At 48.5% G+C, this 18,399-nt stretch overlaps 1 protein-coding gene across 8 annotated transcripts in view; it reads right to left on the reverse strand.

Moving 5' to 3' along the window:
• The window catches only part of ABLIM3 (actin binding LIM protein family member 3), a 109,286-nt gene extending 91,455 nt beyond the window's left edge, over nucleotides 1–17,831 (reverse strand). For 2 of the 8 annotated variants that reach the window (XR_008289281.1, XM_027076827.2), the window contains exons 1-2: nucleotides 17,649–17,829; nucleotides 17,187–17,286 (exon numbers count right to left, since the gene is read on the reverse strand). Coding sequence is in view for 1 of the 8 variants with exons in the window: in XM_027076827.2 (XP_026932628.1) it covers nucleotides 17,187–17,199 (13 nt within the window). In the remaining 7 variants the exon portion in view is untranslated. The other 6 variants (XR_008289275.1, XR_008289278.1, XR_008289280.1 and 3 more) reach the window with 6 other exon arrangements.
• Nucleotides 17,832–18,399: the final 568 nt, after the last annotated feature.

Genomic DNA, 18,399 nt, shown 5'->3' on the forward strand with positions numbered 1-18,399 from the left:
AGACAGTGGTTCGATTATTAGAGGGAGGGGGACAGAGGAGGTTAGGGCTAAAAGTCTCCATGAGAAGCCAGAAGTCTGAAAAGTGCCAAGCAAGAGGACGGACACAGGCATTCATACCATTTGCTTCCGGTCTCTGTGCCGGGTACGGGACACAGAGGGCTCTGGAGCTGGAGGACAATTCTTGCCTGTTAGATAGTTAGCCTATTTGTGCTTCAGATTCTTCTCAACCTGGAGGTACAGTCAGAACGCCAGGTGGTGAGCCAACAGAGGGACCATAAAGAATAGCTATGAATACAGGGCGTCTCAGACTTCCTAAGGACAAGGTGTCCTAAGGTTTTCTTGAGTCCTTTGACCACCAAAGCTTTTCCCAAGTGAGCACGCTACAATGACACTAGCATTACCCTGGTGTCCCTTTTCTGGTACCCACCAAGTCCAGGGAAGACCAGTCAGCACAAGCAGATTTTAAAGACCATGCCCTGAAGCTCATGCGTGTTGGCGTAGTCATTTATTTGGCAATAAACGGGTAATTTCTTGCAGACTGGGTAATTGCTATGTGTTAAGGACTAGGGATGCACTGGTGAATAAAACCAGCATGCTTCCTATTCTTTGGGCGTTCACAATTCCATGGGGGAAGATACACAGTAAGTCAATAAACAAATAAATAACTACAAAGTAGGACTAGTCGAAAGAAGGAAATGAGTAAGGGGTGGGGACAGGTAATCTGAAGATAAAGCATGTCGGCTGACACTGCAAGAATTTGAAGCCAGCCATGGCAGACCAGGGAGAAGAAGAATGTGGGTGGAGGAACAGCATGAGCAAGGGCCCTGAGGCTGGGAAGCACATGGTGAGTTCAAGGGGGCCAGTCTAGCTAGAACATCTGGGTCAGGGAGAGAGCTACACAAAGTAACTTGCAGAGGAGACTCTTAAAATATACAGTTGAAAGTTTCCCAAGCACTTTCCCAGGTGTTATTACAGTTGAAACAGCCCTTTGAGGTAAGCGAGGCTGAGAGATCTATTAGGTTGACGAGGATCCTAGCAGATATCACAGAGTTCATAGGAGAGTTGAGATTTGGAGTTAGTTCTTCTGTTTCTAAGCTTAGGAATGTTTTAAAAGGTCTCTCTCTGTCTCTCTCTCTCTTTGTATATATATTTATACATATAATGTATATTTATATAATTGTTATATATTTATACATGATATATATTTATGTACCTATATATTTATATATCTATACCTAGTATATATTTACATACCTATATATTATTTATATGTAAAATTTAGAGTGTAAAAGTTTATACATAACTATACATACATATATATTTATATATACACATATGTATATGTATATATACATATATATACACATATATATGTAAATGTGTGTATGTATGTTTATATACATATTATATATATACATAATACTTATTATATATACACACACACACACACACACACACACACACATAAGTTGGGTATAAATTATAAATGAAATATGTAGGGGCACCTGGGTGGCCCAGTTGGTTCAGCATCTGACTTTGGCTCAGGTCATGATCTCACAGTTCGTGATTTTGAGCCCCGTGTTGGGCTCCCTGCTGACAGCTTGGAGCCTGGAGCCTGCTTCAGATGCTGTGTCTCCCTCTCTCTCTGCCCCTCCCCTGCTTGCGCTCTCTCTCCTTCTCAAAAATAAATAAGCACTGAAAAGGTTTTAAAAAATCATGAAATACGCAGATCTTAAAAACAATGCTTTGACAAATGCATAAACCCATGTAAACAACATCTACAGTCATGATTGGGTTGTTTCCACCACTCCAGATAACTTGCTGCAAGCTGTTGCAATCAATCACTCCTTCCCCAACTGGAGGCAAACTATTATAATTTCCACCCCCATAGATTAGTTTTGCCTGTTCTCGAACTTCGTATAATGGAATCATACAGTATGTGATCTTTTACATCTGGCTCCCTTTACTTGGCATGCTTGTGAGATTTCATTTATTCTATGGCATGTATCAATAGTTGGCTATTTATTTATTTATTCATTCTGGTGAGTAGCAATCCACTGTGTAAAATGTAACACAATTTGTTTATTTTTTTGTCTGTAGATGAACATTTGGGTTGTTTTCAGCTTTGGGATGTTATGAGTCAAGCTGCCAGGAACATTCCTGCACAAATCTTTTTTTGCAGATACATGTTTTCATCTCTCATGGGTAAATACCTAGGGGTGGGGGTGCTGGATCATAGGTAGGCGGGCGTTCAGTTTTTAGGAAACTCACGGGCTCCCAAAGTTGTACCATTTTACATTCCCACCAACAATGTGTGAGGAATTTTAGCCATTTTGGTGGGTTTAAATTGGTCGTTTTAAGTTGCATCTCCCTGATGAGTAATGATGTTGTACATGTTTTGTGTGCTGATTGACCATTCGTATATGTTATTTTGTGAAGTGTCTGTTAGAATTTCTTGCCTATTTTTTTTTTTTTTTGCTGCTTTTAGGGTTCTAAGGAGTCATTGCCTACCTCAGGGGCATAAGCTATTCTCTTATATTTTCTTCTAGGATCTGTACAGTTTTAGCTTTCAGTTTATTTAGGTCTCTGATGCATTTCAAATTAATTTTTTGTGTATTGACTAGTGATGGACAGATTTGTCAACTATGAGGACTCCTGTATTTTTATTTCAGTTTTGACTTTGAATGGCGGCATAACTTGCCTAAAGTGCACACATCTTAAGTGTAAAACTCAAAAGGTTTCCACATACGTGTACATCCATGTAATAACACTCAGATCACTTGAGGACTTGTTTTGAATGCCCCAAGTATTTGCTAGCCTCTCTATATTAGTATTACGTTTAAGTAATAGTTATGGTAGCTTTTGGCCATACTGAATTTTCTCCAGCACGTGGATTTGACAGAATATTATGCATTTGAGGCTTAGTGCACGCATGGATTTATAAGCTCCAGCAGTAACTCTCCGGCTCCCTCCTGGTCTGTAGCATGAAGTTGGGGAGGAAATCTACCCTATGGACATCTGACTTATGGCTCCTCTCCTCAAGGAGCTTATACGCTAAGAAGAGTGCTAGGAAATGCGCATGAAGAAACCACGTTGATCTCCAGCAAATGACCTGCGACCATAAGAATGTTTTAAATCAAGGGCCAGGGACTTGAGAAGAAGGAATGAAATCACTTCAGGGGTGGATGAGAGGAGGCTGGACTGGAAGAGTCTTTTAGCTTACAGATGACTAGGATTGTGATAAATGGGAATAATTATAGGAGATAGTTGCCAAAGGGAAGAATGGTTAAAAAAGAAGTGCCCTAGTTAGGATCCTTTCTGTTGTAATTTACAGAAACCCCGCTGAAGTGTAGTTTAAGCAAAAAGTGAATTTGTTGGTCCTTCCAACTGGGAGGTCTGGGGGCTGGGGAGTGGTAGGTAGCCTCTGACTTCAGGTCTGGCTAGATTCGGGGGCCTTACTGTATGGTCAGAGCTATGACTTTCTTTATTTTTCAGACAGCTTCTTCCTCCCACATACTGGATAAGAATGGCCACTGGAATCCCTGGGCCCTCCCAGAATCTCCTCAGCTCAGCAACCTCAACGAAATGAATATTTCTCCTTCCCAATGGCTCCCTGCTCAACTTCCAGGAATACTCTGGTTGGCTTTTCTTGGGTCTCATGTCCACTGATGAGCAATCTTTGCGGCCAAGGTAGATGGGAAACTCTGATTGGCCAGTCTAGGTCACATGTCGTCACCTGGGGGAGCCGCAGAACACTACAGCTGACAGCCATTACATGCCCCAGCATGGAATTGGTGGGAAAGAATCAGAGGGAGGGATGGTAACTGAACAGACACCTGGCTACGGTATTTCCTTACAAGGGAATGGGGGCTTTGAGTAGGAAGTGTGAACGGGGAGCAAAGCAGGAGGAGACTCCGTTCTGGACAGGAAGCAGGGGTGTGGAGTACCACCCTGTGTGTCTTTTCCCAGTATCGTTCTCTATAGCCCAAGAGCCAGCTACTGAACAGATCCCAGGGCAGCCTGGGCAGTCTGGCATTAAGCGGTCCCTTGGGGACAGTGTGAATTATGGGGTGTGCTGAAGATGACAATGGCACAAAGACTGGAGACAACTTTGTATAGGCCTTTCTGTGTCAATCTTTCCAGTGCGTCTTGTGTATCATATTCGAAGTAAATTCCCCTTGTAGTTACAATGACGAGCTAAGGACTAGGCATTTCGGTGTCACTGTTGCAGTGTAATGTCAACGCTGGAAGAGATGGTGGAGATTATGTAGCATCAGGGTCAGCCAACTCTGGCTCGGGGGTTAAGTCGCTCTCCACTTTCATTCTGGTAAATACTTAAAAAATTTTTTTTAATGTTTATTTATTTTTGAGAGAGAGAGAGACGCAGAGTGCGAGCAGGGGAGGGGCAGAGAGAGAGGGAGACACAGAATCCGGAGGAGGCTCCGGGCTCTGAGCTGTCAGCACAGAGCGCGACGCGGGGCTTGAACTCACGGACCCTGAGATCTTGACCTAAGCCGAAGTCGGCTGCTTAACCGACTGAGCCACCCGGGCGCCTCTAGTTTTGTAAATAAATTCTGATTGGACGGAAGCCTCACCCATTTGATTACGCATTGTCTGGGGGCTGCTTCATGCCACAGAGACTGTATGGCCTACAGAATCCAAAATATTTACTACCCAGCCCATTACAGAAAAAGGCGTCAACCCCTGGTCTAGTACGACATGCTCCCTACTCAATTAGTATTATCCTCTACAGCACTAATTTTATTTCTGACTCAAGCCTAGGATCAAAAGAGACCATTTGAAGAAAGTTTAGAATGTAGTCGGACGTATAATAAAGCATTCCTTAAATGCCAGCCAAACAGAGCCCTGGGTTATCAATCCATACCTTTGCTCCCCTTTCGCGATGGGATGACGAAGAGGCAAACTGCATCGTAACGACACTATGTGTCGATTAATTTGTATGTTTATTGATTTGTTTGTTTATTTATGAGAGAGAATGAGTGGGAGGGGCAGAAGGGGGGGGCAGAGGATCTGAACAAGGCTCTATGCTGACAGCAGAGAGCCCGATGGGGGTCTCGAACCCATGAACCATGAGATCATGACCTGAGCCAAAGTCAGACGCTTGGCCAACTGAGCCACCCAGGCGCCCCAATTACTTTGTGTATTTAAAAGAGGTTTCCCCCACACATTCAAATGGATTTCATCCCTTTACCACTATTAATCATTACCGGGCGTTTTCGTGTGCCGGGCATTGTGTTAAGCATCACACCTCCATTCCCTCGCTAAGCATTACCCCAATATTCCCATCTTGAGACAAAACTGCAACTTTGGGGACAAAGCAAGGCACCGAAGCCTGCATGGCTAGTGAGTGGCAGAGCTGGAATGTGAACCCAGGTAGTCTGACTCCGCAGCTCAGGTGTTTATCAAATACACTATCTAGGTGGCCGGATTTGGTTAGTAACCTAGTTTTCAAAGTATCAGTTCCCAGTCCCAGAAATCAGAATCAGATAACAGGTCTACCTGTGGGCGTCAGAGCAGTAATGCACAGCGGGCTCTCTGTACCTCGCACCTCCCCTGCCATCCACTCACCCGGCACCACTGAGCTTAGCCTGCCTCTCACTGCCCGTGGGCTCTCCCGTCCATCAGGTATGTGTTGCCGAGGGGATAGTTCTAAATAATGCACAGCTCTGGTCAGGTCACTGCTTGGCTCAGAACCTCCCACAGCTCCTCATTGGCCATAGACTGTAACAAACACCCTCTAGACTGGCATTTAAAACTCGCAAAAATCTGATCCTCACCAACTGCCCAGGCTTATTTCCTCTCTGGCCACCTAGTCATACTCTACAGAGTACAGACCAACTGGACTTTCCTGACATTTCCTGGAACACTGTGCATCTATTTATTTCGTCCCCACCCCAGCCAAGGGCCCAGGACACAGACATTGTGCAACACGGACTGTGGAATTCATACTGGAGAAGGATTGCGGAAGCCCATCTGGAATGCCCCAACTTTCCCTTATACTCTACCCAACAAAAGTGTATTAACTTTCCAAGGTCTTCTCGACAAAGGATGTCCCAAGTCTTCCAAAGGAATCTGGCCTGTCTTCTCCTTCACTCTTTCCTTCTCTCTCAACACCCATGATGGCTTCTCTAGTATTTCAGTCACATACTTGTGTCCACCCTACGGTGACACTGGAAGGAGGCGATCCGAGGTCATGCTCTCTGTCCTGTGCATCTCCCACACCACAAGGCCTGGCATGCTGCTCTACCCAGAGCAGGGATTTGTGTCATTGCCCCAGTGAATGGACAGCAGGGCTGGGCATCCAACAGGAGACTGACTGTAGGATCAGCGACCCCAACCCACACCTTCCCCCTGTGATGCTCGTTAGTGTAAAATGGGGAAAGATGGTGAAAAGGAGGAAGCAGGAAGGAGGGAAAGGAGATCAGGGTCAGATGGGCATGGTTCTAGACACCTGCCCTATACCTCCTAGCTCACGTGAGGGTGGCCAGGTGTCTTCACGTTGAACCTCATTTCCCTTTCATGAAAAAGGGGAGAATTAAATATTCCTTGTTCAATTCATCCATTTGCATATTCGCTCAAGGTTTCATTACTTATGATTATTTTCTTATTAGAGTCGACACACAATGTCATATCGGTTTCAGGTGTACAACATAGTGATTCAACTTCTCTATAGATTATGCTATGCTCACCCCATGTGTAGCTAATGCTATCACAATATCACTGACTATATTCCCCCTGCTGTGCCTTTCATTCCTGTGACTTACTCATTCCGTAACTGGAAGCCTGTGTCTCCCACTCCTCTTCACTCATTTTGCCCCTACCTGCTTCCCGTTCCCTCTGTCAACCACCTGTATATTCTTTGTATTTATGGGACTGTTTCTGCTTTTTTAATGCTTGTTTCTGTTTTTTTTTAGCTTCCACCCTGTGAGTGAAATCATATAGTATTTGTCTTTCTCTGTCTTACTTATTTCACTTAGCATGATACCTTCTAGGTCCATCTATGCTGTTGCAAATGACAAGATCACATTCTTTTTTGAGGTTGAGTAATATTCCATTGTGCATATATATATCTCACACCTTTTTTATCCACTCATCTAACAGTGGACACTTAGGCTGCTTCCATATCTTGGCCATTGTAAATAACGCTGCCATAAACACAGGGGTGCATGTATCTTTTCAAATTAGTGTTTTCATTTTCGTTGGGTAAATACCCAGAAGTGGAATTACTGGATCAAATGGTAGTTCTATTTTTAATTTCTGAGAAACCTCCACCCTGTTTTCCATAGTGGCTGCACCAATCCACTTTCCCACCACCAGTGCACAAGGGTTCTTGTTCCTCCACATCCTCACCAACACTTGTTATTCCTTGTCTTTTTGATACAAGCCATTCTGACAGGTGTGAGGTGTTCTCTCATTGTGTGTTTTTAAAAAATTTTTTAAATGTTTATTTTTGAGAGAGAGAGCGTGCGTGCACATTGGGGAGGGGCAGAGAGAGAGGGAGACACAGAACCCGAAGTAGGCTCCAGGCTCTGAGCTGTCAGCACAGAACCCGATGCGGGGCTCGAACCCACAGACCCTGAGATCATGACCTGAGCTGAAGTCGGATGCCTAACCGACTGAGCCACCCAGGCGTCCTCTCATTGTGGTTTTGGTTTGCATTTCCCTAATGATTAGTGATGTTGAGCATTTTTTCATCATTGCTTATTAAATGTGAGATTTGGGCCAATGACTCGGTCCTTGGGCTCTAATTCCCTCCTCCGGAAAATGAGGGCACTATTACTACCTATTTCCTACAACTTTCAATCAAAGTTGTAAAGTGAGTTTCTGTCTGTGAAGAGTTTAGTTAGCACAGTGCCTGGTCCACAGTAAATGCTCACGTTAGCTATCGTCACTCTGGGTCAAGCACTGTGATGAGTCTGGAGCACCCGGCAAGTGAACAAAACAGACAGGCCTGTTGTCATGTGGTTTACAGTCCAAAGACAGTAAGAGACAGAAACAAAGTACACATGCGAATGGATGAAACTGTTACCGACTGCGGTGAGTTCTGTGAAGGATGGTGAGAGCCAACATAACACAGGGAGTGTCTTAGGTTTACGATACAGAGAAGACCCACATAGGATTGTTGCAAGGATTAAATAACTCGTATACGTAAAACATTTGCACTCAGCCTCTAGTTGGAAAAGAATGTCTCTTGATTAGGAGGAGGAGAAAAACGTGGTGGGGGCCTAAGAGATCTCTGATGGGGGTTGGGCTTCTCTTTGTTCCTGAAATGCTGCCTCCCAGGTCTCTCCTCTCTACATGTGAAGGGCACAGGCTCTGTGTCTGTCCCTCGAAAGATGGATTTTTGTTCACTTGAGGTTCCTGCCCCATATAATCCTAGCATCACAGGCATTTCTGCTTCCAGAATAACTCATGCTGACCGTAAAAATATCTAATTTTACGGTTGCCTTAGATCGTCTTTGGACGGGCAGGGTCCGGATCCCTGGGCTGTTTCCCCAGATCTCAAAAAGCAGGAACAGACCTCAGGCTGCCTCTGCTCCAGCATGCTGAGAGCAGCTTGCTGAGGGAAGATTGGCAGCAGTGGGGTGTGCTTCAGGTGCTTAAAATAGATCAACTGTGTCATTAGACAGACTATTGCAAAGCAGTCGCTCCATTGCCCCTGCTGGTGCTGGTGAGGGCAAGAGATAACAGCTCATGGAGAAAGACCTGCGCTCTGCACAAAATTAAGCAGATGCGAGGAAGAAGGTTTGGAAAGGATACAGGCAGCAGAGAGTGGAATTCTGCCAAGAGAGGGTGTGGGGGCTGTTGCAGGAGCACACGGCCGTAACCACGGCACTGGGAGCAATGGGACAGCAAACATAGCCTGTCTGGACCCCTCGTCTGGCTGGTGATAAACTTAGTAAAGAGGCTAGGGACTTCTGGGTTGCAGGGCACATCCCCGTAGCACTGTGTGAAATCATCAAGGAGTCATTCATCCTCTCCGAGAGACACAAAGCAGATGTGTGGGGCTGACTCTGACACCTCCCCACTGCCCCTTCAATGCTCTCTCTCTACCCTTCTGGCCACCCTTTCCTGGGCACGCTCTGGTTGATCACTGTCTGCCTGAGTGCCGTGCTTCAGACACAGCCTCATCGGGGTTCTGCAGAGCGATGCTACGATCTCCTCCTGTCCATGCAGCCTGGAATCGTGTCATCCGGCAGCCCACATTGCCCCACTGCCTCCTACTGAACTTGAGATCCCCTCCTCCCCTCCTCCAACCTTTTACTCCAGTGGCTGCCATACTTCGTGTCGTAAACAGAGGGAAGTGATGGTGGCTGAGGAATGGAAGAGGTCCAGCCAGGCTTGGGAGGTAGGAGTGACCAGACGTGGACACAGACTGAACATGGGAGTGTGAGGAGAGGGAAATGCGGAACCCGAAGGAGGCTCCGGGCTGTCAGAGCAGAGACGGATGCAGGGCTCGAACTTGTGTGCTGTGGGATCATCATTTGAGCCAAAGTAGGACATTCAACTGAGTCACCCAGGTGCCCCAACGAGGACTACTTTTTAATGACTCACTTAGGTGACTCTTCTAGCGATCAACTATTTTCTAGAGTTGAAGTAGTTTTTCTCTACTTTTTCTTTTAAAGAGAATAAATTTATTGAATTTTAGGCTGAGTTTGAAGTGCCTGGGAACGTCCAAGTGGGCAACTTAGCAGACGGTCCAAAAGATGAACCCAGAACTTAGTAGAGAGCTCTTTATCATCAAGAAAAAAGAGCAGGCTTTTCATTAATAAATGAATTCATCAAATATCTTTGGAGCACCTACGATGTGTTAGACATTGTGCTTTGCTTTCTATGAATTATTTGCTACCTTATTCCTTCTAGAAGAATGAAGAAAAATTTGCTCTCCACTGAAGAAATTATGTTGGCATTATCCACTTACTCACCTTTGTTTCCCAAGCAGGAGAACCTTGTAATGACAGAGGAGAAGTCTTGAGTAGCCATATGGGATGAATGCTACATGAGGTCAAGTTCAGCGATCACCTTCTGGCAATCACTCCTTAGCTGGGTGGGTACATAAACTGACCTTACTGACACAGAACTCATGCTGTTGACCAGATCTCCTCAAAAGGACCAGGCTGGTCCCATATGTCAGAACAATCTCTGGAATAGTTCAGCCTTTCACAGTACCTTCCTTTGGTTTGGAAAAAGGACCCAGAGCTGGGATGGGTTATCCAGAATTGCCTTCCTTCGGTCTGTGCCCTACCCCCTACTATTAGGTTCCCCTGGAAACAAAAGTGACCTCTAGGAGATGGGGGCAGGACATGTTTGCCCAACTGTATCGGACAGGATATGATATCACCCTTCTGGGAATGGGTCAGCTGAGGAAATCCTTATTTGTGCGACAGGAGTTTGCTCATTCCAAGGGGACTTTAACAGCATGGCAGTGTTAATCAGTTGCTAACTCTAGATCAAGCTTTCTCCGGGAAAAATTAGTGGATATGTTGCCGTCTTGGCATCTCTGTGTGAAGAGACACTTCTCTGTGTTTAATGTTGTATTGATCATCTACTAGACTGGGGTTTAAAAATTAAAACGTGCACAGGGGCGAGGGAACATAAAAGTACAAGGCTGTCCTTGTGCAGTTTGAGACGAAGCAGTGGCAACTGGGCTCTGCCCTAGAGACCCATACCTGCCCCACTAAAAGCAGGCGATCCTACTGACTAGTGTCATGTAGGAAAATAGGGGCAGGGATGGAGACCTTCCCCTCTCTGGCTTTTTCAAGAGGAGCTAGGAATCCCAGATTTGATATCTCGATTTCCCAGTTTCCCAACGTTGGCAAAGAATTCAAGTTCATTGAAAACCTGAGGAAGGGCAAATAAAACATGTCCCATCACGCTGGCCACCAGATGGCCCATTTTTCAGATGGCCTGCATGACCCACGAAGGCAGGAGCCATGGCTGTTATATTTACTACTGTGTCCCCCCGCATCATGCCTGGTGCAGGGTTGGTGGTCAGTAAATATCTGTTGAGTGAACAAACGAGCAATCCAATTCTTATTCCCCATGTTGGACATTCCCAGGAACTAGGCAGATTGAAAACCAATATTGTGACTATAAATTCTGTTACACCACTGAGATGCTACACTTTTGCATAACGACCCAGAGAGAGGATGGAGTGGGGAGTGTGTTTTCTTCAGACAGACTGAGTGTGGAATACTAGGCCTCCACAGTCCTCCCTTCTGGGGACCTCCTACCCTTCAAGTGCTCAGGGAGAGGCTCTATCCCTGCTGGTCAGAGGTCAGCATCTTCCACTAGCACGGGGTGGGGTGGGGTGGGGTAGGGGGTAGCTGATATTCAGGGGAAACCAACCCACAGAAAAGCCTTCTCCTGGAGGGGGTCATTTTTGTAACAAATACTGTGTTACCGATTGAATTCCTATGTTGTAGAGTCCTAACCCTCTCTTCCCAGAATGTGACCTTATCTGGAGATATGATCTTTACAAAGGGACCCAAGTTAAAATGAGGTCATTAGAATGGGCCCCCGTCCAATATGACTTGTGTCCTTATCAAAAGGGGAAATCTGGAGACACACAGAGGAAAGATGATGTGAAGGGACACAGGTAGAAGACGGCCATTCACCCCCAAGGACAGAGGCTGGAACAGATTGTTTCCACGGCCCTCAGAGGGACTCAATCTTGCCGACGCCCTGATTTTGGATTTCTAGCCTCTAGAACTGTCAGACAATAAACTCCTGTTGTTTAAGCCACCCGGTCTGTGGTGCTTTGTTGTGGCAAGTCTAGCAAACGAATATCCACTGGTTTTATTCATTTTATAAACACTTGCAGTGTTTCAAGCAATTCACAACGATTAACTTACATGTTCTTTACAATAACGCTATGAGAGAGGCATGATTTTTAGGTCTCGTGTGGTCAGATGAGGAAGTGAGTGAGGTACAGAGAAGGCAAGCGACTTGCTCAAGAACACCCAGCAAGTACGGGGCAATTTCCAGTCTGTGCCCTTAAGGACTAAAGGGGAACAACTTAACTGGTGAAATATTCAACAAGTCAGAGGTGCTCCCACACTTCTGGTTGTTTTCTGTTCTCTTACAATGGAATCTGGCTACCGTTGGAGCTCAGCCAGCTGTGGACCGTTCACCACAGCAGATGATATCTCAGCAAGTGAAAGCCTTTGCCAGATAGGAAAACTGGAGCTCAGAACTGATATCACTTCCTTTAGGCAACACACATACTCTTGAAATCACATTGCGATTTTCAGAGGTGTGTTATACTCATTTCGGATGGTTTTTAAACGGTTCCTTACGTTATTCCCCAGCGCCCCCGCCCAGCCTCAAGTAATCATTTGTTGACAACTGCTTCATTCACTTGGGAAGCATGGTTTAAAGAAAAAAAAAAAAATCTCCACCTTTATGAAGTATAGAGCCATTTCTACTTTATCTAAATTTGGCGAATTTAAGATCTCTCTAGAGGGTGTCCCGCCAAGTTTGCGTTTGTAATGGAGACTGTTCCTAAAGAATTCCTGGAGCTCTTGACCTGGCAGAGCTCGCGTCTTTCGCTGGATGTCTTCAATTTTGAGCTCCCAGGCCTCTCCACACCACTCTGCTGCCTTCTCTCCTCAGCACTGCGCCCTGCGAGGCTGAATATTATGGGCCCGTCAACCGCCTTCCTTGCCCTCTGGCCCCTGGTTGGGTTGGGCCAACGGGGAGCGTAGTAGGAGATGGAGGCAGGGAGGAGAGAGAGGTCAGGCAGTTACCAGCCTTCTAGAACTTGGCCGTGCTGGCTCCTTGTTCGCTTCTCTGCATGCCTCTCACACACTTGCAAAGGCTCCTTGTATTTCGCTCCCTTCAACCTGCCCATCTGTTCCCTGCCAGGACCCTAACTGATAGTTTCCTCCCCTTCGTTTTTACCCTACAATCCAACAGGTGCTAGGCCATGTAGATTTTATTTTCTAAAAGACCTTTTCCCTTGCAGCCCCCAAACTCCTGGCCCTCAGACCTTTTCTGAACCAGGGTAGTTGTCTCTCAGCTAGGATCCCAACCTCCTGTCTTGAATTTTCAACCCATGCCATATACAACACTGGGTTAATAATCTTTCCGAAGCCTTCCTTCAGGAAGCTATGGCTTTCCTATGAACAGAACCTAATGCTAGCTACAACAGCGGCACAGCATGCTCATTTCCAACCAGAGGGTTGGGTTCTTATGATACTGTCATTTTAGAACCTGGCTCTGCTCAATGGCCAATTCAGCTTCAGATTCAACTCCATCCCCTGGGACCCGATGCCAGTGAGTTTCTCACGTGATTTCACTTAATCCTCACCACAACCCTGCACTTTGGTGTGATCGCTCACGTTCCGTACGTGATAAAATTTAGGCTCAGAGACGTGAGCTCTCCAGTTCAAGATCACAGGCACAGTGCACCACGGATCTTGCACCTGAACTCAGGGACCCATACCCCAAAGCTCAGGTTCTTATAGCCCCAGGATGGTGTCTGCTTACCTCCTGGTACGTTTGTGGGGGTGATATAACCCCTCAATGGTCTCTTTAGCAAAACAGTCTACTCCAAAACAGCGACTCCAATCCATGATGCAGACCAAGGCAAGGGTCAGAGGACAGGAAAAGCCGATGAGGCGAAGGAGGGTGGTTCTCGGCCCGACCGTACATGGTGTGCATGACGCTCCCCAACCTGGAGGATGGGCCGGTGCTGAGTTTTATGCCGACGGCAAGCCATAGTTTTCAGGAGCTGTGGGGGTTCTGACCCACGTGAGGAGAACGGCATTTTGTGGCACCCAGAATCGGCTCTGGAGCTCAGGGCCTCTGGCACCTGCGGTAAACTCAGTTTCCCCTGGCTTTGGACCAAGGGGCTTGGGAGCTCCTGGGGCCGACATGGGAATGGGCAACACTGACAGGGAATAACCAAAGATTTCCTGTTGCCTAACAACATGCAGATTAGATGGGGGTGCCTCCATGGCTCCGTGTGAAAGTGATGGGGCTGGGGTCAGCGCCTTCCTTGCTCTGTGGGTTCAGAAAAGTGGCCAGTGGTCATGTGGACGAGTGTGGGATGACGGACAAGGCTCTGACGGAACAGAGCGAAGGCGCACGGACAGCATGCATCAGCAGGAGGGTCCGTTGGCATTCCACCCACGTCGGTACCACCAGCTCACTCCATCACCTCCAAAATTACACCTTTGTCTCAAATTCCTGCTCTGTGGGGTACTAACGCTCAGCTAGCTTTTGGAGGAAAGCGTTGTGATGAGACTAGAAGCGCCCTGAGAAGTCGCTGATGGAGCGTTCCCCTGGTGTTGCCATCTGAGCCGCGGGTGTCTCACGAATACAAACAATTCCATGTGTGTCTACAAAGCATTGTCTCGTGATCGCGCTCAATCCACAAAACCACCCTTCTGGCATCCTCGATTTATGACAACGGTGTGACATCTGAGAGGCTGAGTGACCCGCCTGCTAATGACACAGAGCCCACAGCGACAACGGCCACAATGACCACCGTGGTGACAAGGACAGCGCCATCACTGACATGAGGCCAGCTACGGCCCCGGCACCACCCTCTGCATTTTACACGCCGTGTTAATATTTATCTCCATTCCATGCAAGGTGGGTCCCATCATCCCCAGTTTGTGGCGACAACCATGCTGAAGACCGCGCGGCTGAGAAGAGGAGGACCAGAACCCCGGGACCAGCGGATCCCAGAGCCCGAGCTCTGTCAGCTCTTACATGCTCTCCCAAGACCTCCGCCCCACACTCCTCCTGCCGAGATAACAACTTCATAATAATCTCATGCTTTGCCCCACTTCAACCGTAACATCTGAACCACTGAGCAGGCATGATGCACCCTGTCAAAACGCAATGTATCCAAATACCTTTCATAATCCAACAACTAACTGCACGGCTTGAAGAGTTAGTGAACATCAGCCACGAGGCGTCACTGGTAAAACCGGAGTAAACACACCCATCTCACGGGCTGGGGGTGAGAGCTGGGGAGACCATGCAGGTGAGAGGCTTAGCACACCGACTGGTGGAGAGTGAGGACCCAGTACGTGGAAGTGAAAGAAAAACTGAGTAAGACTTTCTCTTAGGTTCAATTTCAGGCATGAGGATTACGTAAGAATTTCACATCCCAAAGGGGAGAGCGTTTTTGCTTAGATCGGGCCACCTCAACGACCTTCCGCCAACGCCCCGTCCCTATAACCTGGTGACCCTGTCCACTCCTTCACTTCCGTGAGGTCTGACTTCTGTTCTCTCCATTTGCGGCCTCTCAGCCTTGCGAGGAGCCTCGGTGATGATGGACCCCAGCCCCCGAGCCCTGAGATGAGTGGCCACAGTGTTCCCCCAGGTAGCCCTTAGAGAAACACTTCTTCTTATGGGGAGGGACCTTAGGGATCCCCACGGCTCCCCACGTCACTGTACTCTGTTTATTTTCCACTACGCCTGGAAGATGAATGCACTCTCCCTACTTAGAGAGGCTGGAATAGCATTTTTGTTAGTTTTCGTCTTCTGCAGTATTCAACTCTATTGGTTGTTATTTCGTTTTTGTTTTTTTTGTTTTTTTTTTTAAAGTAAAACCTGTTTCCTTCTTTTAGGAACATTCGGTGTTGCTGCTGGGACAAGAGACAAGGGCAGGGCCAGCTGCTTGTGAACTTATTTCTCGGTTTCTTGAAAAATAGATGAGCCATCTTTCTCTTCTATCATTTAGTGAGAAAGGACTCCCATAAATCCGTTTCCCCCCCTAGAGATAGTGACAAGTGACAGGCCGTTCACATCTTGGCTGAAAGGACGCAGATGCAAAAGTGTGGCCCACTCAGGCGAGCAGGTCTACAGAATTTTGCTCTTTTCCTGAGCCCGGGGTAAAGCCAAAAAGCACCAGTCCAGACTGTGAAAATCAAGAGGCAAAATTCTTTGGCTGGAAGAGGCAGAGGGAGTTCAGCCACACTCGCTTGCTTAGCAGAGCTATGTAATACACAAAGAAAGACAGCAGAGAGATGAGTCATACAAATAGATAGTAAATAAATATATTTCATTTCCATCTCACTGGCTGTTGCTTTGTTTTCCTCCCCTCTACACCACCAGCCCTGAAATGGAGGGAGGGTGGGGAAATCGTGCGTTTGGTCTGGACACAGCCTCCGAAGGTACTGAGTTTTCTAGCCTTGCTGTTCAGCTCTAGCGTCTTCAGAGGAAACTTACAGATTTGGATTCAACCCTTCTCGTTTTACTGAGCAATCTGGGATCCAGAGAGGAGACGGACGGGAAAGTCAGAGACCAGGGAACTGAAGGCTGCTAGGGGTCTTCTGATTCAACAATCCCACCTACCACTGGAAGGACAAGCTAAGCTGATGAGGAGGCAGGAGGGAGAGGATTTGAACCCCGACCTCCTCTCCAGGGTGGTGGTCATCTGGGTGCCCACGGTCAAAGGGACTACACTCAGAGAAACCGACTGGGCCTCCTTGCATTTCTGCCTGCGTGTCTCAGCAGCCGAGGCCCAGCCCAGCAGCAAAATGTCTGGTCCTGTCTCTGCAAAGCAGTCCTTGCCTCTAGCATGTTAGAGACCTCGGCCGAAGGGCTCGTCCCTTTCCTCTCTTCTCAGGATGGCCACACAGCTTTTAGGTGTGTGGAGCCATCAGCCCCCGGCCCGTGGGGCTGCAGGCTCAGAAGCAGGATATTTCACAATCTCTAGACCCAGAGGTGGCTTCCTGATGATTTGTTTATCAAACTGCTCGCTCCCAGCCCACTGCCTGCCCACATCCACCCAGCACCAGCCCCAGCGCCAGCCTCCCTGCTCCTCCCAGCTTCAGGACAAGCCAGGTCCTCCGTGGCTTTCCAGCTGTGTGCAGGGAGGTCTCCTCAGAAGCCCCACAGTCAGACAATGGCCACGTTCGTTAGTGCTTCCTAGGCCTTCCCAGGCATTGCTAGAAGGAGAGAGGCAGCCTTCCCCGCAGAGGCAAGTGTTGCTGCCAGTAAAACATTAGCAAAATGACCATGAAAAGCCAGATCCAGATCCCTCTTCCCGGGGGGAGCACAGGAAGGACCACGAAGGAGTCTGGGGGCCATGTGTCCACCACGATGGCAGGCTTCCTTCCTCCTTCCAGGCAGCCCCAGCGCAGGCTCCTGCACCTCCCGCCCCCACCCTGTTCCCATGGCAAAGGAGAGGAGGACCCACTTACTGCTCGTGTTCATGGTGATGCCTTTGCACTGGGTCTTTCATTCAATACGGAGGACCCGGTTGCTTTTTAAATCTTGCGATCTTCCGACCTCACTCATCACCTGGGGAGTGAAAAGGCAGTCCAGTGCCCGCTCTGTATCCTCAGGTGCTCTCTCTCCCTCTGCGGTCCGACCCTCGCGGACTGGGCTGCAGCCACTGGCTGCAGCCTTGAAGGCTAGTGGGCTAACGGGCGCAGGTGAGAGCAGGGAGGAGGAGGCGGCGGGAGGGCACGCGCGCCGCGTCCTGCGGCCCCTCGGACCCCAGTGCCGGGCTGAGCGGGGCTGCCAGCGCCGGCCCGCGCGCACCCCCGACTACTCCGTCCCCGCGGCTCCGGAGCCCAAAGGGGGTGTGGACCACGGGGAGGCAGGGCGGGGGCAGCGCGTCCCCGCCCGGCCTCGGGAGCAGCCACCGCCCCGGGACCCACCTCTCGGCCAGCGTCGGGAGCCAGAGGCCCCTGCCTGGGCCCCTGCGACCGGCTCATGAATCCTGGTCCTCGTCTGGAGTCTCGAATTCCAAGGCGAGCAAAGCGAAATAGGAGAGCTCGACATCCATGATGCGGGCTCGCGGGGTGGCAGCGCGGGGGGCGCGGCCGCTCGCTGCCGCCACCTGCTGGACGCGCCGGCGCGTGGCCAGGCCCCGCCCCGCCGGGCTTCTCTCTGGGTCTTGGGGTGTGATGGTGGAGGGGGGGGGATGCAGGGGACCCTTGTACCCTGGGGCCAGCCGAGGGGTGCTTGAGCGCTTCTTTCCCCTCCCTCAGTGCCGGGGTCTATGCGGAGACAGTGTTAGGGAAATAAAGCAGTCACTGGGAGGGGCTGTGAAGAAAGGATGGGTTTTGTAGGAAGACAGTTTTCACTTCCAACTCTGCTTCTTAAATTTTTCAAAAATGTTTATCTAGTTTTAAGACACAGAGCGCGATCAGGGGAGGGGCAGAGAGAGAGGGAGACATAGAATCCGAAGCAGGCTCCAGCCTCTGAGCTGGTCAGCACAGAGCCAGCCGTGGGGCTCGAACCCACGAACGGTGAGCTCATCATGACCTGAGCTGAAGTGGGTCGCTTAACCGACTGAACCACCCAGGCGTCTCCTAACTCCACTCCTAACCTGCTCCGTGGACTCTGGTCTTGAGCAGGTCACTGCTGTTTCTGCCCTCATTTTCCTCACGTGTGTAAGGTGGCAGT

The sequence above is a fragment of the Acinonyx jubatus genome, chromosome A1, assembly GCF_027475565.1.
Source record: "Acinonyx jubatus isolate Ajub_Pintada_27869175 chromosome A1, VMU_Ajub_asm_v1.0, whole genome shotgun sequence".
In the NCBI taxonomy this organism is placed as follows: Eukaryota; Metazoa; Chordata; class Mammalia; order Carnivora; family Felidae; genus Acinonyx; species Acinonyx jubatus.